At 42.9% G+C, this 15,485-nt stretch overlaps 1 protein-coding gene, 1 long non-coding RNA gene and 1 pseudogene across 4 annotated transcripts; 2 read left to right on the top strand and 1 right to left on the bottom strand.

Annotated features, from left to right (window-relative positions):
• The first annotated feature begins 454 nt into the window (after positions 1 to 454).
• On the top strand, positions 455 to 10,691 carry LOC108169246 (heat shock 70 kDa protein-like; annotated as a pseudogene).
• On the bottom strand, positions 7,918 to 9,966 carry LOC103407516 (uncharacterized). Its single transcript, XR_011576275.1, has 3 exons — positions 9,715 to 9,966; positions 9,537 to 9,627; positions 7,918 to 8,094 (listed from the first exon to the last, which is right to left on the bottom strand). It is a non-coding gene; the product is annotated as an uncharacterized lncRNA (long non-coding RNA).
• A 647-nt stretch (positions 10,692 to 11,338) lies between the features above and the next one.
• Positions 11,339 to 15,131, top strand: LOC108169332 (translation initiation factor IF3-2, chloroplastic-like). 3 transcript variants are annotated; one of them, XM_070814469.1, is made up of 10 exons: positions 11,339 to 11,713; positions 11,817 to 11,856; positions 11,956 to 12,015; positions 13,018 to 13,070; positions 13,466 to 13,521; positions 13,618 to 13,651; positions 13,970 to 14,042; positions 14,134 to 14,226; positions 14,509 to 14,688; positions 14,994 to 15,131. In XM_070814469.1, the coding sequence occupies exons 1-9, from the start codon at positions 11,403 to 11,405 to the stop codon at positions 14,650 to 14,652; spliced, it is 864 nt and encodes a 287-aa protein (XP_070670570.1). In that variant the 5' UTR covers positions 11,339 to 11,402; the 3' UTR covers positions 14,653 to 14,688; positions 14,994 to 15,131. The 3 variants fall into 3 exon arrangements, with proteins under 3 accessions (XP_070670570.1, XP_070670571.1, XP_028949725.2); XM_070814470.1 differs by having other exon boundaries at positions 14,876 to 15,013; XM_029093892.2 differs by lacking the exon at positions 14,994 to 15,131 and having other exon boundaries at positions 11,340 to 11,713; positions 14,509 to 14,872.
• Positions 15,132 to 15,485: the final 354 nt, after the last annotated feature.

Here is a 15,485-nt window from a genome sequence, read left to right as displayed (position 1 = left end):
TTCAATTATCCACCCTTTAATTCTCTGCACGCCATTCCACCGTTACCCCTAAAATATCCTCAAATTCCCAAAATGCCACCCACTCACCAGCCAATTTCACCCAACAAAAACCATAGCACCTATGTAAATTCTACATAATTCAAGCCCACCTTCTCGACAGAGCCCTTCCCTAAAAAAATTCCAGAACGCTCCAGCATCACCTTTATGCTTCCCACCGATTCCCCTTACACTATCTTCAATTTCTCTCGAACAATGCCTCAAACCACTATAAATTGACAAATTCCAATCCCCAATCCAAAACCCATCTCAGAATTCATAAAAAAAAAATCTCACAAAGCTTTCAGCTTTTCAGAAATCTTAAAAAAGACCACAAAGCCTTCGGTTTTTCAGAAATCTTTTATTTTTCCCGCAAGTTTGTCTGCAAATCTTGAGCTTTGTTTTTTAAGTAGTTTCAATGGCGGACAAGACGGAAGGAAAGGCCATCGGCATCGACCTCGGCACAACTTATAGCTGCGTTGGGGTCTGGCAGTACGATCGTGTCGAGATCATCGCCAACGAACAGGGCAATCAGACAACCCCGTCCTACGTGGCCTTCACTGACACCGAGCGGCTGATCGGCGATGCTGCGAAGAACCAAGTGGCGATGAATCCGCATAACACCGTATTTAACGCGAAGCGGCTCATCGGGAGGAAGTTCTCCAACCCGTTGGTGCATAGCGACATGAAGCTCTGGCCTTTTAAGGTTATTCCAGGCCCCGGCGACAAGCCCATGATCTTCGTGACCTACAAGGGGAAGCAGAAGACTTTCTCGCCCGAGGAGATTTCGTCAATAGTGCTGACGAAGATGAGAGAGGTCGCAGAGGCGTATCTGGGTCAGGTGGTGAAGAACGCCGTCGTGACTGTTCCTGCTTACTTCAACGACTCACAGCGGCAGGCCACCAAGGACGCTGGCGTGATTTCCAGGCTCAACGTCATGCGGATCATAAACGAGCCGACCGCCGCTGTCATTGCCTACGGGTTCGACAAAAAAGCCTCGAGAAAGGGCGAGCAGAACGTCCTGATTTTCGACCTCGGCTGCGGGACTTTCGATGTCTCGCTTCTGACGATCGAGGAGAGGATTTTCGAGGTGAAGGCCACCACAGGAGACACCCATCTGGGCGGAGAGGATTTCGACAACAGGATGGTGAATCACTTAGTGGCGGAGTTCCGGAGGAAGCATAAGAAGGATATTAGCGGAAACGCCAAGGCGTTGCGGCGGCTGAGGACATCATGCGAGCGGGCGAAGAGGACTCTATCTTCCACCACCCAGACGACAATCGAAATCGATTCCTTGTACGAAGGTATCGATTTCTACTCGTCGATTACTCGTGCGAGGTTCGAGGAATTGAACATGGATTTGTTCAGGAATTGTATGGAGCTCGTCGAGAAATGTCTAAGGGATGCGAAGATGGACAAGTCGCAGATTCATGAGGTAGTTCTTGTCGGCGGGTCGACAAGAATCCCAAAAGTCCAGCAGCTTTTGCAGGACTTTTTTTAACGGGAATGAGCTTTGTAAAAGTATAAACCCCGATGAGGCTGTCGCTTACGGCGCGACGGTGCAAGCGGCGATCTTGACCGGCGAAGGGGATCAGAAAGTGCAGGACTTGCTGCTGCTCGATGTCACGCCGCTCAATCTCGGTCTCGAGACCGCCGGCAGGGTTATGACTGTGCTGATTTCGAGGAACACGACAATTCCGACAAAGAAAGAGCAGATATTTTTGACTTATTCGGATAATCAACCCGGAGTTCTGATCCAGGTTTATGAAGGAGAGCGAGCGCGAACGAAGGACAACAACTTGTTGGGGAAGTTTGAGCTCTCGGGCATCCCTCCAGCTCCGAGAGGCGTGCCTAACACGCCCCGATCCCGATATTTCCCCGAATACTAGGATAGGCACGTGCTGGCCGACACCCGAGGGTGACGAAAGCCATTTATTGAGTGTAATTGCTGAAAATAAAGGATAGATAAAACTTATAAATGTAAAAGAATAAGGAATATGCATTTAAGGAACGTGTTCAGAGCATACAACTAACTAGAACACTAAAGGAAATAATATGAAATTAGATGAACAAAGAAATGGGTCCTACACCGAGAGGACTCGAAGATACCGAAGCGGAAGTGCCTGGATGCCGGGATTGTACGCCTCGATTCTAAGTCCTGAAGGGGGCGCAAAACAAACATGAGTGGACCAATTTGATATAAATATAATAAAACAGTTATCAACATACTAACCCCCAGGTTTATGAAAACACATATATAATGATAAACATAGGTTTTCCGAAACCTAGCATGATGTGCAGTATCTCAAATTCATAACTTGTATAAGTAATAAACACTAGTGAATTGTCCGATACTCTGCAGGCCCCATGCCAGTTCCCCGTCTCTGAGCAGACAGTCAGAGGAAAATACACTACAGGCCCCATGCCAGCTCCCCGTCCCTGTGCTAAATAGCCAGAGGAAACACACTCCAAGCCCTATGCCAACACCAAACCGTCGCTCGGGACGGACCAGAATCTATCCCTACGTCCCGTAGCGGAAAGGACCACTAGGTAAGTACAAAACCATTGAGCATAAACATATTGAAAAACAACTTCGTAGTATAAAGTCATCCATCATCTATACTACAAAGAGGTGTTCTAAACATGTTCTAAATATCATATCGTCATCCATCGGATATTCTATAAGAACATGGGTTATAGGAAAAATAGTAATAATTCAATCTAGCCTCAGTAAGCATATATCTCATAAAGTACTTCGTAAAACATAAGTATTAAATCATGCTTTTCATGTATGCATTTCTATTGTTAAAACATGATTTTGAAGGGGTCCACTCACCGTACACCGATGATGCAAAGCTGTACCAAAAAGGTATAGCGGAATCACCGTTAATAATTTCACCTATTCACATAAAGGAGTACCTTTGGTCAAACTCTATTCAAACGATTGAATTTGGGAAAACGGACTTCAAAAACGGGTTCAGGATGTTGAAATTAGCCTAGGAGAGGTCCTGAACGAAACCCCGAAAAATCAACTCAAAAAGTCAACGTTGATCGTTGACTGGTCAAAGTCAACTCTGACCGTTGACCGAGTCAACGTTGACCGTTGACCGAGTCAACAGTCAACATTCAACTGGTCAGTGGTCAAAGTCAACTGGGCTTTGAATTTGGGTTGGGCCGAAAAGCCTTAAGGATTTTGGATTTTATTAAAGGTTAAAGGGCTTGGAAAAGGGCTGAAAGCCCACTCTATAATTGGCCCAAGGCCTTAATTCCTAAAACAGGAAATAACATTAAATAAAAACCTTAAAAAGGTTTTTGGGTTGGGCTAGAGGGCTACGGGCCCTAATCCTAATGGCCCGAAGGCCTTAAGGTCCTAAACAACTAACAAATAAATAAAAATAACAAATAAAAAGATTGGGCTAGGGCTTAAGCAAAACGGGCTTAAGGCCCGTGGGTTTGACAAACGGCCCAAAGGGCCTGGTGCTTCTACATGGCCTGAAAGGCCTGGTTTCGCCGGAGAACACCACCACCGGAGCTTCACAGCTCCGACCGACTACCACACACAACCTTAGACCCCGATCTAGGTACCAAAACGAAGAGCAAGACGAGGGGAGAGTTTTTATACCTTTCTTTCGTCGAGGAACGGCCGGAGATGGCCGGAAAAACCCCCGAGGTCGCCGGAGTTGGGTGTGCTTACACCCGGCTTCGATTTCGTCCTATAACCTCCAAAAATCACGAATTAACTCCAATTAAACCTCAATCTCGCAAGAATCAAGGACGAAAAGAGAGAATTAGGGGCTTACCTAACCGGAGATTGAAAAATCTCGCCGGAGCTCCTTTTTCGGTTCTCTGGGGTCGCGGGAACGAAAGGGAGAGAAAGAGAGAGAGAGCAGGACGCGGTGATGAAGGGTGATGGGCTTCCTTGCGCGGGGAGATGGGTGCGTGCGTGTGGGCGCGGTGCAGAGAAGAGGGAGAGAAGTGAGAGATGAGAGAGAGCCGAGAGGGAGAGACAGGAAGAAAGAAAAGAAAAACAGAAAAGAAGAAGAAAGAAGGGAGTTCACGGGGGGGAAAAGAGAGAAGAAAGAGATTGTTTTGGGGGGGGCTGCCACGTGGCAGATTTAGAAAGAAAAGGGATCCAATGCTTTGGATCTTGATTTGGTAGATCAAAAAAGGTGAAATTGATATATTTAAAACATTTTGGGGGTAATTACAACATATATTTTTATAATTAGGGGGCGGGTGTTACAATCTACCCCCCTTATAAAAATTTCGTCCCCGAAATTTAAAATTACTACTAAACTAAAATACTCGAAAATAGTAAGAAGAATATATATATAAAGAGAAATTAAGTCAGAGTGGGTGCATCAAAGAGAATATGTCACACCGTCGTGAGCGGGTTGCAAAATCCTCTATCATGCCTCCAAACTCTTACTTTCATCCCCATCAGTGTAAAAGTAGAAAACATACTTTAATAAGATATAAGGTCAAAAACATAAAATAGCTTAAGGTCAAAAGTAAGTACATAAAATACGATAACGTCAAAATAGAGATGTACTAATATATAGGTTGAAAATTCGAGCTGAACTTAAAACTGAAAACAGAAAACACTTTCCTCAAAACATTTGTAACGACAAAAACAAATATCTAAATTAAAGGAAGTTAAAATACTTATACTGAAAATCAAAACTGAAAGATGAGAGTGGGTTTCGCCCAAGAATTCGTAGATTCACGTACTCCGAGAAAAGATGTGTCTTTGGGTCGAATCCCAAGAATAGCTAATCTGTAACAATTGTCGTAGACGGATCTTCCTGCCCACTTGCTTAACGAACCCAACGAATCCGTTATCGATACAACAGTCGACCGCCCGTGATATCGATCACATATTTGTTGTCTCGATAAGCAAGCAGTAATTTCTTGAGGGTGTACAATTTTTCACGTCGTAAATTCGATCCTCCGAATACTAGTTCACAATACTCCTCTGCTAACCAGTGTTGCATGTAGAAACCCTCGTACCATGTCGCAATAGTGCCATACCCAAACCAAACAAAACAAAAACTGTCGTCGTAAAACTTTATCCAACACCAAGCATCCTATCCTCCTCAGTTCTTCCAAATGTGACCAATTACTCCAGAGTGTCACCAGTAAAGAACCCATTTGAAAACTGTACCTTGAAATTCAAGAGAAGTGGCTACCATGTTAGTAGTAGACCCAAAAGCTCGAACCAAGCAAGCAGAAAACGATAAGTCATCTTCCTCAACAAGCAATATCTTTTGGGAACTGTTGTAGTGCTCAAACCACCTCTCCATTTTTGCTTAGTTGCATAATTCTAGTCAACCAAGGTCAAAGTTGGTGGAAAAAGAACGACTCGCAAATAGTCAACCTACAAACAAAAGAGAGTACACACCTTTCGAGAGAAGTGCAAAGATTATCCGATTCTTGCCTCGACCGTTCTGTAGTGCCATTCCAGAATGCACCAAACAGATCCGCTAGAAGTGTTTTAACAACCACGTACTCACAACAATAAGGTTCGGAAGTGAAGTAGTGGAAATATGCGTTGAGACGTACACATATCGTTGGAAAATAACCGATGTGATGCCTATGAATTCTAGTAAGATGGTGATACAATATGCTGACCTTCTGTACTAAAACCTTCAACCAACTCTTACTAAAAGACCGTTTAAACCTCATGCCCACGTGCTCTCGAACCGAAAGATCCTGGTGCGAGGTAGTGGAAAGCTACGCTGAGGTGTGTTGAGGCGAACACATCACATCATCGAAAAGATCTACCAGAGTACGATATGATGGTAATGAATTGCAACAAGATAATGAGTGATGACCATTCAATTCAGCATGAAGATAGTGATGCAATATGCTAATCATCTGCACCACAATCTTCACCGGTCTCTTACCAAAAGACGACTCAAACTTCACACCCACGAGGAACTCTTTCTGGTAAGTCTGGTAAGCTTGTCAAAATATTATGCTCCCAACATTCCTGTCCAAAACAATAAGAATTGGGCGCACACTTCCGCCGAATCGATCGATCGTGAAGTCCTCACTGATTGAGCGAGAAACCATGTCGAGAAGGCTAAAAGAACACTCAAGATTTGAGAGTCAAAACAAGTCCATTAAAACTGGAGTACAAGATATTGCGATTTGAACGAGAAACCACGCCGAGAACAAACGTTTCTTTTTTTTTTTTTTTTTTTTTTTTTTACACCCTTTGTGTAATGTCCCGGCATGATCCAGTTCACATTGAGAAACAAACAAGCGAAGGAAAATGAAGATGCAGAAATAGAAGTCACTATTTATGATTATTTGGCTAATCATCACAATAAGGTCGACTGGTTTCTTAGCCAAAAAGGAACAGGTCTAATCTCAAGAATAGTCAAGAATTGTTAATAAGATTTGACAAGGCCAAAAACATTTCGCAATTCACAATACTTTGTGAGAGCTGCTTCAACGTTCAAAAATTAAACATAGAACCTTTGAATCAACAGAATGACGATGAAGAAAGATACGAAGCAGCCCGCATATGCATGCAGTGACACGATTGGCTACCTTAAAGTGATGCCTCTAAGCAAACCAAAGCTCAATGAGTCCAGAGAAGTTTAGAGTAAAGCTCGATCTTCGTACAATGATAAATATGGTAGAGTCTCAAGCCATTACACTGAAAATTACAAGGCTAGACAGTTGGTGGACAAGAGCACTAGTCGGTTGGGCTACAAGCAAGAGGCTAAGTTCACCTCTACCGAAAAGTTCGTGGACAAGGTGCTAAGGTTTACCACTGAGTACCAGACCCAGGTGAAATTCAAGGAATCTGTTTATCCAAACAAGACTGAATCTTCATCATCCAAGTCCAACTACAACAACAAGAATCGCAACTCCATTTTGAGAAATTGATGAGAATAGTGTCTGCTACCAAGGCGTTTCCCAAGAAAAAAATTAATGTGAGCGAAGTCAACACTCGAAGAATTTGGTGTGAAGCTGACGGTCAAGGGTTTAGGAACTCGACTTCCTCGTTCGAATAAGTAAGAAGGTAATCGATAAAACAATCGCCTAGAATTGTTATAAAGATTCACCTAAATTTCTTCGGTGGTAATGAGTCCGATAACATTGATTTGCTCCCACCCACTACCCCTACTAACCGTCGTCACCACTAGCACTTACTCACTTCCTTAACACGCACCTCGAATATTTCAAGCAATTCCCAAGAGATATGACTCTGCCCGCCATTCCTAGGGAACGCATGTTGCAGAGTGATATCATCGCTTCAGATCTCCAGTTGGTCTTAACCAATTCGTACCACCAAGATTTTTCCGTTTCCCAAGATTTCAATGCAAAGCCGACTCTGCACGCAATTCCTAGGGAACGCATGTTGCAGAGTGGCATCGCCATTTCGGATTTACAGCTGGACTTGACCAGACTTCTTCAAACTGATATTTCTAAAACACGCCGCTTCCAGGTAACACCGACTTTACTCGTCATTCCCAGGGAATGCACGTCGCAGAGCATCGATCCGAAGTTGAAAGTCGTCCAACAATTCAAACACGTCATCGATGAGGCATAATCCCGACACAAATTCTTGTATATCAACCCGAAGGTGATAATTCAAACAGAGGAAGATTCGCACGACTGCGCCGAAAGGCACCAAATCTAGAGTCCTGACATTCAAATGATGTCAAAACCAACACTCTACGATAATAGAAGAGAATCCTAAGTATGCTCTGAACAAACCTCGCTCTGATACCAATCTGACACGCCCCGATCCCGATATTTCCCCGAATACTAGGATAGGCACGTGCTGGCCGACACCCGAGGGTGACGAAAGCCATTTATTGAGTGTAATTGCTGAAAATAAAGGATAGATAAAACTTATAAATGTAAAAGAATAAGGAATATGCATTTAAGGAACGTGTTCAGAGCATACAACTAACTAGAACACTAAAGGAAATAATATGAAATTAGATGAACAAAGAAATGGGTCCTACACCGAGAGGACTCGAAGATACCGAAGCGGAAGTGCCTGGATGCCGGGATTGTACGCCTCGATTCTAAGTCCTGAAGGGGGCGCAAAACAAACATGAGTGGACCAATTTGATATAAATATAATAAAACAGTTATCAACATACTAACCCCCAGGTTTATGAAAACACATATATAATGATAAACATAGGTTTTCCGAAACCTAGCATGATGTGCAGTATCTCAAATTCATAACTTGTATAAGTAATAAACACTAGTGAATTGTCCGATACTCTGCAGGCCCCATGCCAGCTCCCCGTCTCTGAGCAGACAGTCAGAGGAAAATACACTACATGCCCCATGCCAGCTCCCCGTCCCTGTGCTAAATAGCCAGAGGAAACACACTCCAGGCCCTATGCTAACACCAAACCGTCGCTCGGGACGGACCGGAATCTATCCCTACGTCCCGTAGCGGAAAGGACCACTAGGTAAGTACAAAACCATTGAGCATAAACATATTGAAAAACAACTTCGTAGTATAAAGTCATCCATCATCTATACTACAAAGAGGTGTTCTAAACATGTTCTAAATATCATATCGTCATCCATCGGATATTCTATAAGAACATGGGTTATAGGAAAAATAGTAATAATTCAATCTAGCCTCAGTAAGCATATATCTCATAAAGTACTTCGTAAAACATAAGTATTAAATCATGTTTTTCATGTATGCATTTCTATTGTTAAAACATGATTTTGAAGGGGTCCACTCACCGTACACCGATGATGCAAAGCTGTACCAAAAAGGTATAACGGAATCACCGTTAATAATTTCACCTATTCACATAAAGGAGTACCTTTGGTCAAACTCTATTCAAACGATTGAATTTGGGAAAACGGACTTCAAAAACGGGTTCAGGACGTTGAAATTAGCCTAGGAGAGGTCCTGAACGAAACCCCGAAAAATCAACTCAAAAAGTCAACGTTGACCGTTGACTGGTCAAAGTCAACTCTGACCGTTGACCGAGTCAACAGTCAACATTCAACTGGTCAGAGGTCAAAGTCAACTGGGCTTTGAATTTGGGTTGAGCCGAAAAGCCTTAAGGATTTTGGATTTTATTAAAGGTTAAAGGGCTTGGAAAAGGGCTGAAAGCCCACTCTATAATTGGCCCAAGGCCTTAATTCCTAAAACAGGAAATAACATTAAATAAAAACCTTAAAAAGGTTTTTGGGTTGGGCTAGAGGGCTACGGGCCCTAATCCTAATGGCCCGAAGGCCTTAAGGTCCTAAACAACTAACAAATAAATAAAAATAACAAATAAAAAGATTGGGCTAGGGCTTAAGCAAAACGGGCTTAAGGCCCGTGGGTTTGACAAACGGCCCAAAGGGCCTGGTGCTTCTACATGGCCTGAAAGGCCTGGTTTCGCCGGAGAACACCACCACCGGAGCTTCACAGCTCCGACCGACTACCACACACAACCTTAGACCCCGATCTAGGTACCAAAACGAAGAGCAAGACGAGGGGAGAGTTTTTATACCTTCCTTTCGTCGAGGAACGGCCGGAGATGGCCGGAAAAACCCCCGAGGTCGCCGGAGTTGGGTGTGCTTACACCCGGCTTCGATTTCGTTCTATAACCTCCAAAAATCACGAATTAACTCCAATTAAACCTCAATCTCGCAAGAATCAAGGACGAAAAGAGAGAATTAGGGGCTTACCTAACCGGAGATTGAAAAATCTCGCCGGAGCTCCTTTTCCGGTTCTCTGGGGTCGCGAGAACGAGAGGGAGAGAAAGAGAGAGAGAGCAGGACGCGGTGATGAAGGGTGATGGGCTTCCTTGCGCGGGGAGATGGGTGCGTGCGTGTGGGCGCGGTGCAGAGAAGAGGGAGAGAAGTGAGAGATGAGAGAGAGCCGAGAGGGAGAGACAGGAAGAAAGAAAAGAAAAACAGAAAAGAAGAAGAAAGAAGGGAGTTCACGGGGGGGAAAAGAGAGAAGAAAAAGATTGTTTTGGGGGGGCTGCCACGTGGCAGATTTAGAAAGAAAAGGGATCCAATGCTTTGGATCTTGATTTGGTAGATCAAAAAGGGTGAAATTGATATATTTAAAACATTTTGGGGGTAATTACAACATATATTTTTATAATTAGGGGGCGGGTGTTACAGTGCCGCAGATCAATGTGGTCTTCGACATTGATGCGAATGGGATTCTAAATGTGTCGGCTGAGGACAAAACGGCAGGGGTGAAGAACAAGATTACGATTACGAATGACAAGGGTCGGCTGAGCAAGGAGGAGATAGAGAAGATGGTGCAGGATGCGGAGAAGTACAGGGCGGAGGACGAGGAGGTGAAGAGGAAGGTGGATGCAAAGAATACGTTGGAGAATTATACGTACAACATGAGGAACACCGTGAGGGATGATAAATTTTCAGGGAAATTGGACCCCGCAGACAAGGAAAAGATCGAGAAGGCGGTGGACGAGGTGATTAATTGGCTGGAGGGGAACCAGTTGGCAGAAGTTGATGAGTTTGAGCACAAGTTGAAGGAGCTAGAGGGGCTGTGCAACCCTATTATTGCGACAATGTACCAGGGTGCCGGCGGCGCTGGAGGCGGCATGCCGATGGGAGACGACATGCCTAGTGGCGCTTCCACTGGCTCCGCCAATGGACCCGGCCCCAAGATTGAGGAGGTGGATTGAGTTGCTTGAAGTTGCAAATGGGTTGGGCTGCTCTGTTTTTGTTTGTGGGTTTAAGTGCGTTCTGTGTTTTGGGGTTTAGATTGTAAACATGTTTTCGGTTTTGTGTTGTTTTACGCTAAAAGCTCTGTAAGTAGTGTGTCTATGTTAAAATGTCAACAGCTATTTCAATAAGAAGCTAGCAATTTACCTTTTAAGACGTTTGTTTCAGTAAGAATTTGGTTTTTTCCCATGGCAATCAAGGACAAGGCAGTAAATTGGGGATCAACTATACTTCAGCAACCAAAAAGATGCATATCCCCAATGAAATTTAAAGCAGTTAATTGGAACATCAGTTTATAAAAGATAGCGTTAGGGATTAAATAGTTAGTTGCTGGAGGAAAAATCGACGAAAGTTAAACTCAACACTCTAATCATTCAGTTCGATTGATTCTTGTTATTGCGGTAAAACGCCTGCCCTTACAATCTCATGTACGTATAAAGGTATAACCTATCAACTCTAGCGGAATGAAGATTCATGGTTGAACTCGAAGTCTCTAACACACTGTGGGCCTCACTGTAGGAGTGATGAGCCCAAACAATTGTGACCCAATAAGGTCCAAGGCCCATGGAGTCCACTCCCGTTCATTCGTCTTCAACGAGAAATTTTTCATTGTGACGGGCAACACGTGTTTTAATAGTTGTTTTTTACTGTTTGGAGTGTTTGGATTAACCATGGCTGGGATCGCCACCGGCTTCGCATCGCTACCCATGCTATCATCCCGAGCCACCACTTCCAAACCGACGCCGTGTCCGCTCTCGCTCTCCTCCGCCGAGTCCAAACATTTCGGCGGCCTCCTCCGTTTCAACAGCTCATGTTTCGTAAATTCCAGCTCTTTCAGCTCCCTCTCATCCACCGTCTGCAGCCGAATCACAGCCCGTTTCGGCGGGGGGCCCCGCTACGACAACTCCAGCAATGACTCGCGGCGCTCACGAAAAGGCGACTCCTCAAACGAGGACGAGGCCCTCGATATCTCCAGCGTCAAGTTAATCGATTTATTAAGTGTTTAATGTGCGTTTTTCTGTTTGTGATTACGTTATTCAAAATCGAATTTTGAGGTGGTTCCTTGTTGGATGTTTTTGAAACAGGTCGGATACTGTGAGGCTAATCGACGCGAAGCAGAACATGGTTTGTGTTTTTGTTTTGTTAATTTTTGCTAATGTTATGTTCAAAATGTGTTCTTTTTGGTTGATGATGAATTGTGGGATTGTTTGTTGTTCCACGTAGGTTGGAGTGGTGAGTAAAAGTGAGGCTATTCGACTGGCTGACGATGCTGAACTCGATTTGGTATGCATTTTGCCACTAGTTTTTGTTCTGTTTTACATACAATATAAGCTTATATGTATATGTATATGTACATGTATATGTATATACATACATTGCAGAACTTCGTAAGAGGGACTCCTCTCTTCTGTTCATGGAGCGAAATAGGTTACCGCCATAGCGTTAACTGTTTCCTGACCATGAATTGGGCACATTGTGGGGTGAAAACACTGATCTCGAAAACATGAACAAGGTTTCCCACTCGCTCTATTGAGTTACAGCCCTTGTTGGGTTCTGCAAGGAAGCATCTCGATAGGTCCACAACAAGAAACAGTCAATACGAGGACACTATCCGATCCCACTCACTTTTAAGAAGGGAACTCTATGTATATACTTACCTTAAAATTGCATGCACATACGTAAAAAAAGGGTCGTACCCAGTGCACAAGGCTCCCGCTTTACGCAGGGTCTGGGAGAGGTGAATGTCGGCTAGCCTTACCCCCATTTATGGAGAGGCTGCTCCCAAGTCTCGAACCCGAGACCTACCGCTCATGGGCGAAGGCACTTGCCATCGCACCAAGTGCGACCTCTTTGCATGCACATACGTACTGCACATAAAAATTGCATGCACATACGTACTGCACATAGCCACGTAACGTTACATGGCATGTGTTGGGAGATTATTATATGAGGAAATAAGTTCCTGAAATCTCATCTGCCAACCGTGAATCCGATCTTCAGTTAGACAGTGTCTGCATTGGATCATGTTCGCTGCCATTGGCGGTGCCAATGAACTTGGTTTAGTTTTCCTTTCGGAATAGATTTCTAAAAGAAATGTGAACTGAGCATTTTGGTTTATTGTTCTGAAACTATGTGTTCTGTATTAGTCCGTAATGAGCACCTGCATTTAGTATATCATGTTGTACGAAATCTCATTTCTTTGAATTCTTTTTGAGTTTCATATATGAGTTAGGACAATGCTTTTATAACATGGTTTGAAGACTAATATCTTCTGCATTGTTGCAGGTAATATTATCTGCAGAGGCAGATCCTCCAGTTCTCAGGATAATGGATTACAAGTATGATATTTTATAACATATTAGAAGAAGTTCACAATTCTCTTAGTTTTTCCTGTTTCTTATTTGCGATAAATGCTCAAACTTTACAAATATATCCCCTCATAGTTTTATGTTAGTTTATTGAAGTAAATAAACATAGATAGCAAGAGCGGTAATTTCATATTCTGTGGCTCGGGAAGACGTTGGTAAATGCTTTGTGCAACAATGACAAACTATGGTAGCACATTGACCAGGATGTTGAGTGCCACTAAAAAATTGGGATCTTGGTGATTTACCTATATATCCTGTTTCATACATATGTATTTACAGGAACCAATCGCCCTAAATATTATGTATTTTTTTCTTGAATCCTAAAACGAGTAGATCTAATTGTCTATACCCCTTCTCTTTGTCAGTAAATATAGATACGAACAGCAAAAGAAGAAAAGAGACCAGCAGAAGAAAAGTGCAGGTGAGTTTTTTCTCTGTCTTGAGTTTCTGATTAATGCATAGTTCTCTGATTTGAGGAAAGATACTAAACTGACCATAGTCTTATCTTGAATGTTAGCTAGCCGCATGGATTTGAAGGAGCTCAAAATGGGATAATGCACTAATCTTCCCTTGTTTATTTGTATTTAGTCTTATTTCAAATCCCTAGTATTAACGTGTTTGTTTGACATGTGAGTTAATTAATGGCTGAATTACATAGATAGATGCTTATGAAAAAAACAAATGTTTGAAATACACAGATAGATGGCAAGTGCCTTCGCCCATGAGCGGTAGGTCTCGGGTTCGAGACTTGGGAGCAGCCTCTCCATAAATGGGGGTAAGGCTAGCCGACATTCACCTCTCCCAGACCCTGCGTAAAGCGGGAGCCTTGTGCACTGGGTACGACCTTTTTTTTATCATTGTGTGTACAGTTACAACATCGACCAACATGATTACTCCGTGCGCTTGAGAGCTGCCCAGAAGTTTTTGAAAGATGGTGATAAGGTTTGCTTACATTTGTCATTGATGCCAGAGTTTACCTCCCTATATTGTTCTTATGTTTTTATGTATTTAGCGCTGCAACCAATTTTTGCAGGTCAAGGTTATAGTCAATTTGAAAGGCCGTGAAAAATGGTTCCGTGATATTGCTGTTGAGCTGATCCAAAAATTCCAGAGTGATGTCGGGGAGGTACTGATGTGTATTTGCTTGCATTTTGAATCATAAATGGAGTTACATGAACCCACCACCATAAGTTGTTGCTTGAGTTTAAGTCTATCTTCTTCATGTCTCGATTCACAAATGAATCCAAAGTGCTTGTTTTTCATATTCCTGAAGTGCTTCAGATTGGTCTGTAATTTTTTTGTGCTAAAAAATAAACTGTTTGCAGTCCACTTTAAGTTCTGGTTATATAGTTATTCAGTTGCTCTGGTTTTTTATCTTCAATTGTATGATTGTTTATGTGGGTTGCAGCTTGCAACAGAAGAATCTAGACACTTCAGCGAAAAGATGATGACTATGGTTTTAGTTCCCAACAAGGCTGTTCTGCAGAAACCTCAAGAACCGCCGAAGAAAAAAGAAAGCCCTGCCGTGAAGGAAATATCAGCTGGTGTCTAAGTAGGCTCGAGTTTCAACTGCAGGTTTTACATATAGGTAAATCATTTGTAGTTTCATTTTGTTTTTTTCAACTATGTTGGGAATCTCTGAGGTTGTGTATAGCACTAGTGTAATATATGATTGTACGAGAATAACACAGGTAGATTAGATTTTAATGTCAAAACTAGCTGAATCTTGTACACCGTACTCTTAATGTCAATTAAGAAACATTTCTGGTCCACAGATGACGAACATTTTATCACGGTCAGGACCAAAACAGTCCCACATAAACAACTCGTCTTGTGTGGACGTCTGATCAAACAATGTTGTAATCGTGTTTGATATAAATCTCTTATTTCTAGTTGTTTTCTCGAGAGGAGGAAACGTTATGGCCAAAGGAAACTATAGGCGATTGCATCATCAAATAGTCTTAATCGCTTATTTGGCCTGGTGCTGGATGGTTGCTGTTGAAGCAGACAAAGTGGTCAAACCTGGTTACGCCTACATTGTTCATGCATATAGGAGATAGCGGGATGATGTTATTCGTTGGCAACGAAGAAAAGCTTCCAGAGCATCTGCTTGGAATTTGGAAAGGGGTCAAGTTCTGGTAAGTTGTAACAGGTCTTGCTGGTCGATTTTATATCGAAAATTCGGGTATTGTGTTAATCTGTCTGTGTTTAGATGGGGAGGCTTCAACTCACCTACCTACTGATTGAAAAGTTGGCTTAGATTCGAAGTATTTTCTGGGTAAGTTGGGTGACTGCTACAGTATTTTAAGTATTTTCTGGCTGTTTGCGGATTAGTGTTTCTTATCGGATACCGGGCCCACTGTTTATGTTATAGTGTCCAGTCTG

This window comes from Malus domestica, chromosome 15 (genome assembly GCF_042453785.1).
Source record: "Malus domestica chromosome 15, GDT2T_hap1".
Taxonomy (NCBI): Eukaryota; Viridiplantae; Streptophyta; class Magnoliopsida; order Rosales; family Rosaceae; genus Malus; species Malus domestica.
Note: the sequence above shows the minus strand (reverse complement) of the source record. Positions and strands in the feature narration are given on the sequence as shown.

Coding starts and splice junctions, on each gene's coding strand:
- LOC108169332 (XM_070814469.1), top strand. CDS start 11,403: ATGGCTGGGATCGCCACCGGCTTCGCATCGCTACCCATGCTATCATCC. Junction 11,714..11,816: donor CTCGATATCTCCAGCGTCAA/GTTAATCGATTT, acceptor TTTTTGAAACAG/GTCGGATACTGTGAGGCTAA. Junction 14,227..14,508: donor TCCAGAGTGATGTCGGGGAG/GTACTGATGTGT, acceptor TGTGGGTTGCAG/CTTGCAACAGAAGAATCTAG.